This window comes from Eptatretus burgeri, chromosome 19, assembly GCF_056783735.1.
Source record: "Eptatretus burgeri isolate ZD-2024b chromosome 19, Ebu_testis_v1, whole genome shotgun sequence".
In the NCBI taxonomy this organism is placed as follows: domain Eukaryota; kingdom Metazoa; phylum Chordata; class Myxini; order Myxiniformes; family Myxinidae; genus Eptatretus; species Eptatretus burgeri.
Genome location: NC_140979.1, coordinates 565,274 through 581,533, shown reverse-complemented (window position 1 = coordinate 581,533; position 16,260 = coordinate 565,274). Strand labels below are relative to the sequence as shown.

The following is a 16,260-nucleotide window of genomic DNA, read 5'->3' as shown; positions in this document are numbered from 1 at the left end:
TTACTTGTATGTCCCTGTAATTTTTTTAATGGAAAGGTTCAACAGTCCCATTTTATATTTTGTGTACATGGTATAGCCTTTTATTGTGCATACATGCATTGGATTTGTATACGACTACGACAAGGTAGTAAAGGGATAAATAATTGTCTCGTGATTGTTGTGCAGACACGGCTCAGAAGCATAATTTCTTGTCTGTGTGTGAGGAATGAGGGGTTGGGATGAATAGAGGGATGAATAGAACCCGTGCTCAAAGTCACTGTCTTCGAAGTGGGCGCTGCAAATGACGCTCGTGTCGCTGGGGCCTTTCCAGTTTCCCCTCGTCAACTTCACTTTAGATGTCCATATTCTCCGACGATAATCATCTTTCGGGAATACATGAAGGCTTACACCGTCTTTGCTTGTATTGCTGCATCCTGCTACGATACATCTTGCAGGCATTTTCGAAAGTTCGGCTAAAACTATTAAAAACTTTCGCGAAACAATCACTGGAATTAAGACGATCACAGAGATTGCACGAACATGTGCAAAATGAATTTGTACGTACTGTATAAGGGGCGTGACATCTCGATTCTCGAGTCAATCAACTCTGTGCGAGTTACTGTATGTGACGTCACGCTGCAATTCGCTGAAGTCCATTTTTTTAGGGGCGGGGCATAGCAAGTTATGAAAGGCTCCAGAAATGATCGAAATATTGCTCTAATTATCCCATTTTTGACAAAAAACGGGTGATTTCTTCACCAGGAATATCAGGTTAATATATAAATAATAAGAAAGTTTTGCATGTCAGGGGACCTTTAATGACACAAAACCACACAAAACACCATACGAAAGAAGTCCTGGCGAGGGACTGCAATATCTGATTACCCTCTCTTGTTAAGCCTACCCCGATACTCCCGAAGGATAGGGGAAGGTTGATTGCTGTTTTTAGGGTTGTTTGTGCAATTTGTACAATTTGTGCAACTTTTTTGCAATTTCTTCTCTGAAACTGCACACACGATTTTGATGATACTTGACCACAAACTTCATCACCCGGTATTCACCAAAGTTTGTTCACGGTATTAAAAAAACGGGCCTTATGGGGGTGGGGGTTGCTCCCCAATATAGGTGTTTCTTTTCTCTTCAGAAATTACACACACAGTTCTGATCAAACTTGAGCACAACCTTCATCACCCATGAGGTAACAAAGGCTGTATATACTATTTAAAAAGTCGAGGTCTGAGGGGTCTATGGGTGGGTTGCCCCTGTTGAAGAATTTTCAATTCCTTCTGTATGTTTGAATCATCAATTGAAACAAAACATGTGCGAACACAAACATATCGATATGGAGAATTCAAAGGAGCTTCAAAAAGTCACATCGCCTTCCTCTGATTCTGCTGTACATACTTGGAAACTTTGAATTGTTATATAGTAATCAGTGAGACAATGTCTGTTCATCCTCCAGACATGCTGATGCCACAGCTGATGTTTTTGGGGTTCAGGGGAAATAATCACACAGCTTTGTGGCAGTTGCCATTTGGCAGGGATGAGGAATATTTGTGACCTGAAGCCTGATGGGAGTTTTGGTCATTATTTTCACACACATTCCATTTCAGCTGGACTCTTGTTTCCAGACAGACTTTCAGGCACCAGTATATAATTATATATTTATAAGAATCCCTCAACAAGACAAATAAAATATGAGGTGATTGTATTATCCTGAATGAGGATTAAAGATTATTTGAAAGGCCAATCTGTTTTGGGGAACAAGGAGTATTTTTACTTATCAGACTGGTAACCTTCCAATACAGTCAAGGGATATAAGGTCATTTAAAATGTGAATATGTATTATTAAAATAGATACATGTTCAAGCACATAGATGTAATAAGCATGTTGTATTTGTGTACATTTTCCATAAAAGGGTTATAACAATACATTGTGCTTTTCTCAAAAACATTTAAGTTTTCAAGTTAATTTCAATCAAGTTAAATTGGCAACATTTTATTATTATTATTTTTTATCACCCTCAAACCCATTATGCTAATTTTAGAGAAATTTGCACCGACACCCCCCAAAATATGTATTTGCTTTCTTCTCCAAAACGACATACAATTTCAATGAAACTTGACCAAAACATTCACCAAAGTTTCTTCACGACGTTAAAATATATATACATATATATACATATATATATATATATATACATATATATATATATATATATATATATATATGTATATATATATATATATATATATATATATATATATACATATATATATATATATATATATATATATATGTATAAATATATATATATATATATTGTTGCGGATTTCGCGCCCCCCGGGGTGCGAACGGCCACGTAACTCGAATCCGGGCACGTCGCCCACCGGACGGACAATCCAGTCGTGACCCTCTCGGACTAACGCCGGGAACCAGTCACGGGTGGACCTTTCGGTCTCACCGCGATCGAGCCAATCAGCCCCCGCGTGGGATAGGGTTGCTCGCCAAATTCGACCTACCTAAGTACCCACGCGGAGGGTAGACCGGGCGATCGCACCTCGCCGCAGGTCGACTTCGGACACGGGCCACTTAAGCGACCCGTTCCGTACTATCAGAATAACCGAGCGGTGTTATCGTCGACCTCGACGGTTCGATTAATTATCGGGCGTACTCAGCCCACTACCAACCCTTTACGTGAAGCAAGATGAGGGTTCAATGGGGGAAAAGACGAAGCGAAGCGGGAGAACAGTTCAACAATAAATCACATTTATTCGCGGCACACGGGAAGCACACAAATACAATTCCACCAAAAGCACACAAAAAAAAGAAAACACAATTCCATTTACACAAAAAGCAAATATAAAAGTGAAAACACAGTGCAGAGCTAATACCGACTACCGAGCACACGGCAACACTTATACAATTCTACTTCACAGACGGCGCCGACAACACATACCCAAAACCAAGGAAAAGAAATCCCTCAAGGATGAGGCGGGCCTGAGGCCGAGACCGGGTCGCGCCTACCCGTCTGGTGATGAGACGCGGAGCGGCGATGGCGCCTCACTCTGCGGGCCTCGCGGACAGTGCCTGGCAGGGGGTGGGAAAAGGGGCCCCCTTGGTCGCACTATCTCAGCGCGGGGGGAAACAGGAGGGGGTTGCTGATGCTCGGGGTATAGAGGATCTTTATTATCCCTGGTGTGCGTCTCCACCTCGGCCAGGTCGCGCTGCCGGCCTCCCTCGGGCGTGCAGCTCCTGGCACCGACGCGAGCACCCCCTCGTCTGCCTTCGCCGCTGCCGCCTCTCCGCCTCTGGACTCTCCACCCTGGACTCTTCTTTGGGCTCCCCTCGTTCGACTCTCTTCAGCTTCTCCAGCTACTGCAGGCTTCGGGCTCCAGACTTCCACACTCGTCCCCTCCGTTCCGACTCCTTCTCCATCTGCTGACTGACGAACACCGTCCTTTTATCCCCCCGTAGCTTCGCCTTTGACCCCCTCCCTTTGACCTTTCACCTCGCTCCCCATTGGCCCGAGAAAAAGTGGGCGTGAAGGCTTTTTGATCCACAAATTTGCATATATCGATCGTTCTGGAGGCGGGGCCAAATCGCCCCTCGCTCACCGATTGGACGGCAAAAAGTGGGCGTGTGTCGTTTTTGATCCGTTTTTGAAGCACAAAATCCGTGATTTTGTACACGCTGTTCAACGTGCGCCCTGCACGAGTCCAACACCGGTACCCACAGCGGGGCAAGAACGGTGGCGATGCTACGGTTGCGAGGTGTGACGGGAAGGTCGTGGCGGTTGTGGTGAAGCGGCGTTGTGGTTGGTGGTTGATGTTGTGGTTGTGGTGGTAATCATGGCGGGTGGTCCAAAATAAAGATAGTAAAAGAAAAACGGCTATCCTGAAGAGTCGCAGCTCGCATAAATGACATGTATTCCCACTAGACAACGGGTTTGGGCCTAACTACACATGCACTTACCGAGATACCTCACCTAAGGGACCTGAATGGTGGTTTGCGAATTTGGTAACCACAACAATATATATATGTATAAATATATATATATATATATTTTCACATATATATATATATATATATATATATATATATATATATATATATATATCGGGATCGAAGAGAGTCTGCAGGGCTGTGGGAGGGGGGGGTATGTGTTGCAATAATGCATTTTGTAGTTAGTTTTGTGTTTCAATGTCTTTGCAGGTAAAGAAATGAAAATCATTTCTTTTACCAACTCTGCTCAGTTCGACACAGAAGATCATTTCAATCAGAAAATGCCTTGTTGTCGGGACAATCACAAATCGAGCAGCGTCTCTTCCAAGAACCACAAGAGTTGTTTAAAGGCGATCAAGCAAATCCAAGGAAACGAGAAACCCTTCAAGCGTTCCGTGTGTAACAAGACTTTTAGTACTTCATCAAATTTACATCGTCATGCAAGAATACATTCTGGGGAGAACCCCTTCAAATATTCCATGTACTCGAAGACAGTTGCTGATTCATCATCTTTACGTCGACATGAACGAACACATTCCCGGGAAAAACACAAATGTTCTGTTTTCCCCAAGGCATTTGTTTCTTCATCATCTTTACATCGACATGATCGACTACATTCTGGGGTTAAACCCAACAAGTGTTCTGTTTGCCCCAAGGCATTTGCTGCTTCATCAACTTTATGTCAACCTGAACGAGTACATTCCGGTGTTAAACCCTACACGTGTTCTGTTTGCCCCAAGGCATTTGCTGCTTCATCATCTTTACATCGACATGATCGACTACATTCTGGGGTTAAACCCTTCAAGTGTTCTGTTTGCTCCAAGGCATTTGCTGCTTCATCAACTTTACATCAACATGAACGAGTACATTCCAGGGATAAACCATTCAAGTGCTCTGTTTGTAACAAGGCATTTACTCAATCATCATCTTTACAAACACATGAACGAGTACATTCCAGGGATAAACCATTCAAGTGCTCTGTTTGTAACAAGGCATTTACTCAATCATCATCTTTACAAACACATGAACGATTACATTCCGGGGTTAAACCCTACAAGTGTTCTATTTGCCCCAAGGCATTTACTGCTTCATCATCTTTACATCGACATGATCGACTACATTCTGGGGTTAAACCCTACAAGTGTTCTGTTTGCCCTAAGGCATTTGCTGCTTCATCAACTTTACATCAACATGAACGAGTACATTCCGGGGATAAACCCTACAAGTGTTCTGCTTGTAACAAGGCATTTACTCAATCATCATCTTTACAAAAACATGAACGAGTACATTCCGGGGATAAACCCTGCAAGTGTTCTCTTTGTCAAAAGGCATTACTCAATCATCATCTTTACAAACACATGAACGAGTACATTCCGGGAATAAACCCTACGAGTGTTCTGTTTGCCCCAAGGCATTTGCTGTTTCATCAACTTTACATGCACATGAACGAGTACATTCCGGGGATAAACCCCACAAGTGTTCTGTTTGCCCCAAGGCATTTGCTGTTTCATCAACTTTACATCAACATGAACGAGTACATTCTGGGGATAAACCCTACAAGTGTTCTGTTTGCCCCAAGGCATTTACTAATTCATCAACTTTACATCGACATGAACGAGTACATTCCGGGGATAAACCCTACAGATGTTCTTTTTGCCCCAAGGCATTTACTAATTCATCAACTTTACATCGACACGATCGAGTACATTCTGGGGATAAACCCCACAAGTGTTCTGTTTGCCCCAAGGCATTTACTAATTCATCAACTTTACATCAACATGAACGAGTACATTCTGGGGATAAACCCTACAAGTGTTCTGTTTGCCCCAAGGCATTTACTAATTCATCAACTTTACATCGACATGAACGAGTACATTCCGGGGATAAACCCTACAGATGTTCTTTTTGCCCCAAGGCATTTTCTGATTCATCAACTTTACATCGACACGATCGAGTACATTCTGGGGGTAAACCCAACAAGTGTTCTGTTTGTAATAAGGCATTTGTTTCTTCATCAAAATTTTCTCGTCATCAAAAAATTCATTCGAAGATTCAACAGAGGCGCGAGGACCCAGCTACTCCGATGTGAATTCCGTGTTATCAGGGAAATGACCAAGTACCTGTGTCAAGATCGAGTGATATCCACACTGATTGAGATCTAGTTCTGTCCACACCGATCTTTGTGAGAGAAGGTGGCTTGGAGAGAGTGGAGAGTGGCTTGGAACCATGGACTCCTTTAGAGAAGGACTGGAACCTCACGATCTCGGGGTTTGTCTCTTGAGTCTGAAGGATTAACTTGAGTCCGGGGCTAAGTGATGTGGTCCGGGGCTAAGCTTACTATATAACTCAAAGTGATGAAGTTTCAAAATGGGCTTCTGGCATTGATGTGCAAAAATGATGGTATTCAGACTCCTAAAATGGACACATTTTCCCTCATATCTTGACCAATGTAGTAGCTACAAGAATGAGTTAACACTTTCTAGATTTAGAAGGAGTTCCTCTATCATTTAAAAAAATTTAATGGAGTTGCCTATTAAAATAAAAAAAAATTATGCGGGGAAAAACAATCATTTTACACAGCCGAACGCACGAGTGATTTTTCCATTTACAGGAGTCTGTTAAATGGGGTTCGGAATGATATAGGAAGCTGAAATTTTGCGTGCCACTTCGAACATACATGTAGTACATCGTGTGCAAAGCACAAGCCTCTAGGTGATGAAGTTTCAAAATGAGCCTCTGGCATGGATGTGCAAAAATAATGCTATTCAGACCACTAAAATGGACACATTTCCCCTCATATCTTGACCAACATAGCAGCTACAAGAATGAGTGAACACTTTCTCGATTCAGAAAGAGGTCCTCTATTATGTGTTAAAATTTCATTGAGCTGCCTCTTACAATACAAAAATTATGCGGGGAAAACAATCATTTTACCCAGCCTGTCAAATTGTTACGAATCTGGAAACCATTCGCATTCACACATACAGTTGACCCAAAGTTTAGTTATTTCGTTAAGTACAGTATATGTGGATAGTTAGAATCTCTCCCCTATATCGAATGGGTTAATTTCATGTGTGCGCTGTGGGTTTCTTTTATAGTCAGGTTTTTTTACATCTTTAAATCGCACAACGCCAACAAACCCCCTCACTTCACTCCTCCCACTCTGCAGGTGAACAAGCGCTTCAGCCGCCCAGCTTTCACTTCACACCACGGCGCCATAACGCACGTGTTTCTGACTACGGACGTGGGCGGAGCCCCCCTCGCCTCAGAGCCGACTCCGCCCCAACAAGATGGAATGTTGCTCTCGTCTAAACGGGGGTGAGATCGCCTCAGCTCCGACTCCGCCCCATCATAGAAGAATGTCTCCCCTCTCGACACTGGGGAAGACAACAAAACAGCCTTTCTCGGGGGAGGAGCACTGAGACGCCGTCATGTCCTCTCTCCTACAATCGCGGCTGGCCACCATGACACCGAAAATGCCCCATCCAATCCAGAGGCGAGTTACAGGAGAACAGATCCCTCCACCCCGCATCGGAGGTGGGGGGGGGGGATAAAGGGGATCGAGAGTCGTTCAGACGGGTCTTTTGTTAGGTGTTGGTTCATTGGAGGTCGTTCCTTGTTTCTGGTCTGCTGGGCTCTCCTGGTCGTCGGTCATCATCCGTGGCTGGCCGGGTCGTTCGTTGGATCGTGGCTGCGCTTGTTGGATTCTGGTTCTTGGGTTTGAGTCCCACCCTGGTGGGTTGTGTTGGAACGCTCAAGCTGGGATCCCCGTTCCCATCCACGGACTCTGAGCTCCACAAGTACGAGTCGGTAAAACTGCACGAGGCGGCCAGGTACCCGACCAGAGTCTGACCCCCAGCTTGCCTAACCTCCACGGCTGGAGGGTCCAATAAAGGCCAGCCGGCTCCATTTCTTTTTGGGTGTGTGTGTCCGTCTGTGGCCAGTCTTAGAAGTAAAACTGTTAAGTGTTTGTCATTGTACATTTGCCTACATCTATATTCGTGATTAAGTCTGCTCTGTGTTTCCCTCCCTATTACCTTGTAAATAAATATCTGTTAAATGTTCCAATTCGTTGTCTGTGCTTTCTTTCATTGACCCAGTATAGTTCAGGCTTGAGAATTAGGGAGGCTGATTAAATTGTTATTTGGGCCGGCACGGCTTTGGTAATTCCCGCTCGCTTACGCCGGATCCAAGTCTGAAACAGCGACTCGGTTCGAACAAAGCCGGCCGAGGGTGTGGCTTCCCCGGTAGCGAGACCACGTGGCTAATTAGGTAAATTGGAATCAGACAAAAAGACCCTAACCGCGCGGTCAAAATATTGGCGTCTACGGTCCATTAAGCGACCCGTCGACTTCGGAGTTATCTGGAGTGACGACCTTCAATTCCGGATGTTCGGAGGGGAGACGGGCCAACTGCTCCATCTCGCGGTTGTTCCTCACCCACGAACCCGGCACCCCAACAATTAGTGTCAGGAGTGGGATTCGGACCCCTCCGCTCCCATCGAGAAATTAATGGGACTCGGATTAGGGGTGTGCGAAGCAACCTCCCTGTTCCCTCCAAATTAAGAGCATTCAAATTTATTCTCAGGACGAGCCATGGCGGGCCAAGATGGGCTGGAGCAGGTGGGTTGAGACCTAAGCTTAGGGGAATCCATGGTACAGGACGACACCTCCAAGCAAGAAGACGCCCCCCCCGCTATAGGGCCCAGAGGTTATAATGGGCGTGGGAGGGGCGGCGTATGACCTCCCCCCCCTCCGTCAAATTTCCCCCTCGATCCCTGCCAGTTCCGCACACCATCATGTCAGATCGGCTCCACTGAGTCAATTTGACTTGAGCCAGTTGGTGGAAATACGAACGAACATGCAAAACCAACAGAGGGGTGATATGCAACGAAAGGATGCAAATATGCAAAGAATGGAAAGCCGAATGGATGCGAATATGCAAGCATGGAGGAGTAATGTGCAAGCTTCCAAAACTGCATGGATGCGACCACAGGCACTGAAAGGCGAAATGCGGACCATTGTCCGGAATGTTACAGATGGGACCAGTACACTACGTGGGGAAATGACCGAGTCAAGGGGGAGTGTAACGGCTGTTCGGACCGCGATGTAGACGGGCAAGTTCGAGGGGACGAGTGACGCCGTAATAATTAAGGCAGAAACCTGTGAACTCAGGCAGGTAGAGACGGAGAACCAGGAATTAGAAAAGGTAGATGAAGGGTCCAAAATTAAAGAGGAACACACACAAGTAGAGCCAGGAGGGGACATTGAGTTTGAGCGGGTGGAATGTGTCAAGACCCAATGCGAGGGTAGGATGAGCCTCCCACAGGAACGAGGGGAGAGGAACGAGGAACGAGGGAATGCTCCCTCGAAGCAGATTGAATTGAAAAAAAATAAACTTTTTCATGAAGAAATCTTTGCGGCTTGTTCCAAGTCAAAGCCAAAAAACATGTCGGCCAAAAAACATGGCGGCTTCAGACCTCAGTGATGTTACCCAGGAAACGCTTTTAGACCCCAGACAGCGAGGTGGCTGAGGATACGCCTGATGAAGGATATAATTTATGAAGGCCGTTAATTATCTTCAAAAGGGGTGTTTTAATTAACCCAAACACCCAGTTTTCACTCTTACACATCCTTGGAGTTTTCTTCATGTGCATGCAAAGTTTCAGGCTGCTCGGTTTCATGGTTTTGGAGTTATGGAGGAGAAACATTGACACACACACACACACACACACACACACACACACACACACACACACACACACACACACACACACACACACACACACACACACACACACACACACACACACATTGCCTTTGATTGGTATAGACAGCTGTGTCGGAGTGGCAACCCGTCCAGGATCGTAACTTCAGCCAAGAAACTGTTTCAGCAGAACCGATGCTCTCTGCAGAGCAAGGTGAATGAATGAATGAAGAGGAGACAGTGTTGAAAGAAATTGCAAATGAATGAAACATTCCAAACTATATTGTATAAGAACTCTCATCAGATGTTGCACACAAACACTTGTAAATTGTCCATAATTAGTGATTTTGCCAAGTTTACCCCATTGATTGAAAAATTACCAGTGGTGTTCAGTATTATTTAATTCTGATGGGGTAACCTTGAAACATTCGGCCATTTCCAGGCCCTGCTGCTCCTTGGGTCACCGAGGGTCATTGGGGGCTCCAATAAATTAAATAAAATTGTCCATTGTGAGATGACAATAAATCAATCAGATCGTTCACAATCTTCGTCAACGATCAACAAAAGCAAGGAAAAGTGACAACATGACTCATCGATCATAGTTATGGCTGTGTAAATTCGCAGAACACCATAAAGGTTCCTTAGATCAGTTATGACGCTAAGTTTATGTGCAGATAGGTCCCCCATCGTTGTTTAAAGGGAATTCTTCATGTTTCACCGGGCTGCGACTGTTTGAGATCGGGTTTTTCTTTATCTATCGTTATTTTGAGCCACCATTGCAATAAACCTCCACACAAACAACCGCCACCACCAACTACTCTACAACGCCAACCACACTCACACCACCTCCACAACAATCACCACCATCTTCGCCACTACGCCCGCTTACGAACGCCATCCTTCACGGACCACGGTAAGACGCTTTCCGCGTCGGAAACCGTCCGAGAAGGATTGGCAGGACAAAAGCTCCTGCGAGCCTGTGGGGTTTTTTCCCGCCTATTTTCCCCGCGCTTGGTGTGAAAGGAAGGGGGCAGGGCAGCTCATTGCCGATTGGTGGATGCACGGCGTGAGGCGGTCGGAGTGAGGGAACGCCTCTTTTCGGGAGGCTTCAAGAAGGGAGGCGGAGCCGAAAACGGGGTGGGGCGAAGGGCGGAGCCCCGCGCTATAAAGGGCGGACCGCACGCGGAGCTCTCTCTTCTGGTTCTTCTGGCTTCTGGTGCTTTCTTGGTTTAACGCTTCGTCTTGGTCCATGAGCTCTCGTTGCTTGAGCTCTCTGTCTCCCTCTCTCAGACCTGCGCTCGTGGTCCGGCGAGCGGCCTGTTGGTGGAGACGCGGACGGGAGGCCTGTGGTGGACCTGCGTGTCTGGAAGATGAGAGTGCCGGAGAGAGTTCACCGGCCACGAAAGGGAGGTCCTTTCTTTTCCTTTTATTTTTGTATGCATGGTGTGGCGCCGTCTGCCAAGTTGAACTGCTTAAGTGTCTGTGCTTGTAAATAAATCCTTGCTTATTCGGTGGTATTGCTTTTTATTGCATTTCTTTGGCTGTACATACGTACGTGCATGAATTCTTTGCCTTGCCTGTACATATTGCATGACTGCCCTTGCGTGTGTGTGTAAATAATAAATGTGCTTGTTGAACTCTTCCCCATTCGGTGCGTCCTTTCCCTGTTTGAAAGTGCCATCTTACTTCGTGGAATAATTGGTAGTGGGGTTTGAACACCCGAGTAAAGAAGAATCACTGAACCGTCGAGGTCGGCGATAAAACCGCTCGGTTATCCCTGTAGCACGGAACGAACCGCTTAAGCGGTTCATGTCCTAAGCCGACCTGCGGTGTGGTGCAACCCCTCGGTAGGTTACCCGCGCGGGTTTTTAGGTATATCGACATTCGGCGATTCACCCTATTTCGCGCGGGAAGAATGCGGAAAGGGTTGTGGTGAGGTTAAACCCCCACCCGTGACTGGCTCCTGGTGGTTGTTCCAAGGAGGGTCACGACTGAATTGTCCGATCGGTGGGCGACGCGGTCACGATTGGAGTTATGTGGCCGATCGCACGCCGGCAGGCGCGGGTCGTAACAATATTGTTACGGTTGTGGAAATTCACAGATCACCATTCAGGTTCCCCGAAGATCAGTTATGTCAATAAGTGTGTGTTCCAGGTTAGATTTCCCCACTGATGTATAACGGGCATTGTTTGTGTGCCGGCTGTGAACCGTTGAGGTAGTGTTCTTTTCTGTCTTTTATTTTAAACAATCATCTCCTCACCATCTTCTCCACAACCGCCATCATCCCCTCACCATCTTCTCCACAACCGCCATCATCTCACCATCTTCTCCACAACCGCCATCATCTCCTCACCATCTTCACCACAACCGCGTGAAGCCGGTGATTCCAAACACGTCCGCGTTTGATGGCAAGATCGGATCAAAACGTCGAAAGGGGCGGAGCCATCCGGGGGTGAAGGGTCGAACGTGAAGAAGCGAAGCCCCAGGGACTATAAAGGGCCACGTTCGCTCGCCGTTAATCAGAACGAGTTGGAGCACGAGTGGGAGCTGGAGAGAGGCGCTGGTGTGGTGGAGTCGGGAAGAACGCTTGGAAAAGAGCGCTTGGAGAGAGTGTTCGTGTTCGCGCTGTGCTGGTGTGGTGGAGTCGGGAAGAGAGCTGGAGAGTTCGGAGGTTGGAGTGTGGGCAGAGACATCGAGGGTCGCCGAACCAGGACCCAGCGAGTCACCAAGAGGGTGGCAGGTAGCCCGCTCGGTCTCTCGGAGCCCCTTCGGTCATCCTGGCTCCGAGCAATTATAAAGGCTCACGAGCCCGGTTCTTCCTTTCTTTCTTGGGTTTTGCATGAAAGTCTGTGGCGCCTTGTCCATAAGTAACAAACTGATTAAGTACATGTACATCATAAATAGACATCGGCTGTAGGTTTTTGCTCGTGTCTTGTCCCCATCCCCTCATTCACTGCTTACGTGCCTGCATTGAAAATAAATACCCCCGTTGTTTCAATGTTCACCTGCTCGTTGCGTCCCTTCCTCCATTGACTGCCATAATTGCGTTCGGGATATTAGCTGGCTGATTATAAGCTGATAAAACGTACATCTGGTCCGACGGGGCTTGGCGATATAAAACCGCTCGGCAATCGCAAACGGAACGAGCTGCTTAAGCGGCTCGTTTTCGTGCAGGTCCCGTCGAGGTAGAAACTCCCGGCATTTCTGTCCGCACGAATAATTAGGTACATCGACAATTCGGCGATCGACCCTGCAGCGCGTGGACAGAAGAGTTGGCTGGTTTATGGTGTGTTAAAAGCACACTAGCTGGGTTTCGGCGTTGATCCGGAAGTTGTGATGAGATTGCCACGTTTGGTGGGCGCGTGCGGCCGCAATTGAGCTAAAGGCGGTCGTCCGCACGCCGGAGTGGCGAAAATCTACAACAATATGTTAGGATGATGTAAGATACAAAAACCTTGATGAGGAATTTTATAGATAAAAAAAATCATGGGACTTTGAAAATAAATAATTCCATGGCCGTGAATCAAACCCGGGCCTCGGCGGTGAATGCACCCAAACCTTACCACTACCAGGGAAGCTGATTCTGTATAAAGCGTCATCAATGTTAGTAAAATGGAGTATCGCACATGTTTGTAAACGTACGTTGAGAGAAAATTGACGACGTCATTCTTTCAAAAACAACAACACGATCACAAAACTTTACTGGAAGCTTGAACCCTCCGTCGCGTTCGACGGGACACATTGACCCGGCAGAGTTTTGTTTTCTTGCAACTTTTTGAATAAAAATGTTTTTTTTGGTTTGATCTTTCACACATGCACCAGATAAAGGGGTTCACACATTCCTGTGTGTTTGTTTAATTTTTTTTCGGGATTGTCATTAAAAATTTAATGTGAAAAAACCACATTAATGCAGTCGTGGGTGAGATGGACCTGAGTATTCATTACCTTCGCAAACTTTGTTGCGAAGGTTATGTTTTGATCTGTCTGGTTTCGCCCGGGTCGCCGAGGTTGCCTCACACATCGCCGTCCATGACCTTAACGGTGGCCAACGTCCCTCGGCACACACGCTTCAGATGACCTACCTTTGTGACAACGTAAACACACGGTGCTTTTAAACGGGCACACACGGCGCAGGTGTCGACCTCCGCATCCCAAACACGTCTGCGGGATCACCTCTCCGCTCGTGCGGCCACGCGGCGACGTCTGGCCCCGACCCGCACCGAAGGTCGTGCGTGCGTCCCGGGGCGCTCGCGACACCGCGTGGGTCCCCGGGCCATCCGCCATGCCGCGGCCGGTGGTGGCCCGAACATCTCCGAGAGTCTGCTCGACAGCTGAAGCAGTGTCGGCCGCCGAGGTCAATGTAATGGCTTCACCCTTCAGCCGTAGAACCGCCGAAACCATTTTCGCATCTCAGCCACAAAATCAGCGACGCGCTCCTTTGTACCTTTCGCGAAGCGATCGAACTGGTATCGAGCCAGCTGTAATGACTTCTCCGGCGCCATGCGTGCTTTCATCTTCTGCACAATGTCCCGAAACGACAGCCCGTCATCACTGGGCTTGTCTGGCGCCACCAAATCACTCAGTAATCGATAATGTTCCGCTGATAGCAAGGCAAGCAAGATTGACTTCTGTTTGCTCTCGTCGACCACATCATTCGCGTGGAAATAGCACCCCAACTGTTCTGAAAACAATTCGAAGTCGTCTACGACGAAAACGGGCACCTGTCCGTGCGCCGTGACTCGTCGATCACATCCTCGTCGCCAAATGTGGTGTCTGAGGTGCAGCGGAACATGGAGAGCGAGAGCGTAGCAGTAACTCCGCTTTATTGCCCGTCCGGATGTACATCAACGCCACCCCTAGCGGGCGAGTTATGATACACGAAAACCCAATCACGTGATACAGCACAGCTTTGTATTTCTTAATTTATTTGTGAATATGTGTGTTTGTTTATTTGTTTGTTATTCGCATAACTCCAAAAGTATTGAACTGAATCGCAGCAAATTTGGTGGGATGATTGGTTATTATCCGAGGACCATTTGATTAGATTTTGGGAGCGATCGGGTCAAAGGTCAAGGTCAAGGTCATGAAAAGGTGAAAATCGTCTTTTCACCATAGCGCGGTCAATTTGTATCCAATTTGTATGCAACTAATGCCAAAATGTTCAGAATTCAATGCCCCATCTTTTGATATGTGACATGACACAATGACGTAATAACCCTTATTAGCGGTTGGGAGTCAAAGGTCAGGGGGGGTCACGACTGCAAAATGTGCGGTTTTCGTCATAACACGGTCAATTCTTATCCGATTTGCATGAAACCAACACCAAAATGTTGACTGTTCTGTTTCCCACACTCCAATACCAATTACAAAATGAAGAGTACAAAGGTCAAGGTCGAGGTTATGAAAAGGTCAAAATCGTCATTTTGCCATAGTGCGGTCGATTTTTATCTCATTTGCATGCAACCAATGCCAAAATGTTGTGAATTCAATGCCCAATCTTGTGATATACGATATGACACAGGAAATGTAATGTTTTTAAGCCATCATAACACAAATGAGATGGCAGATGTGGTATGGGATTAAATACCCTCACAATCAACGGTTTCTGGGGGGGTGCGGGGGGCAAAATGTAGCCTTGGCGAAGGTATGCGCTCTACTGAGTGCCCGTTCTAGTTTAACCTCTATTTCGCTCGAACAAAACACTTTTACACATGACCTTTCAAGTATATTTAGAACAAAGTGTGATGCATATTCCGATGGTCTCCAGGCAGCTGTCTCCGCAGACACCATCACCAGTGCCACCGTCTCCGCAGACACCATCAGACCGGACATGGCAAGGGGGAGGAGCCTCCATGACGTTTCTCGTTATTTGCTCCGTCAAGGCACGTGACGAAATATCGGAAGTCGTTTTTATTGTTGTTGTTGTTGTTGTTGTTGTTGTTGTTGTTGTTGTTGTTGTTGTTGTTGTTGTTGTAATCAACATTGAGATCTTTTTCGACTTTCTGTGATGAATCTTTCATCCGCGACATGATCCTGCAAAATAATCTTAATCCTGAAACAATTATAATATTGTATTATTAATGATAATAGTTTTTAAATGATTCTTTGGAAGGAAAAAGACTTTTTGACAGAAACAAAGGAATATTTACATCGTTCTCATATTACATGTATATGTTGGGAAAATCACATGACCAGGCTGGGAATCGAACACGGGTTTTTCAGTAAACCCTTGTATTGTTGTGCCATGTTCTCACACATCCATGTTCTATTGTTCGTTCACACTCCCATTGTTCTCATCATTCCACGTGAACATTGAACGATCTCCACGTGTTGTTGTGCTTACTCTTCTCACCAAGGATTGTTCAACATGTTGACAGACGAATGGACTCCGGACAAGGTCCCAGAGGAGACGGTACAAGACAGAAAGACCACCGACCTGCCTGTGGTGAAAGTGAGAGACCCAAAGACTCGGCCTCATCGTGGAGTTTACACAATCCCGAGGTTGGGGTCGTGAGATGACTACACCGTGAGGGGATACAAGAAGATATCAATCAATCATCCAGTTTATT

The 16,260-nt window shown here is 46.4% G+C and overlaps 1 protein-coding gene across 1 annotated transcript in view; it reads left to right on the top strand.

The window, feature by feature from the left end:
* LOC147008348 (uncharacterized) overlaps positions 1–9,283 on the top strand; it is an 89,338-nt gene extending 80,055 nt beyond the window's left edge. The window contains 2 exon segments of the mRNA XM_085865085.1: positions 4,726–5,311; positions 5,314–9,283. Coding sequence (XP_085721211.1) covers positions 4,726–5,311; positions 5,314–6,074 — 1,347 coding nt within the window. The 3' untranslated portion in view covers positions 6,075–9,283.
* The last annotated feature ends 6,977 nt before the right edge of the window (positions 9,284–16,260 follow it).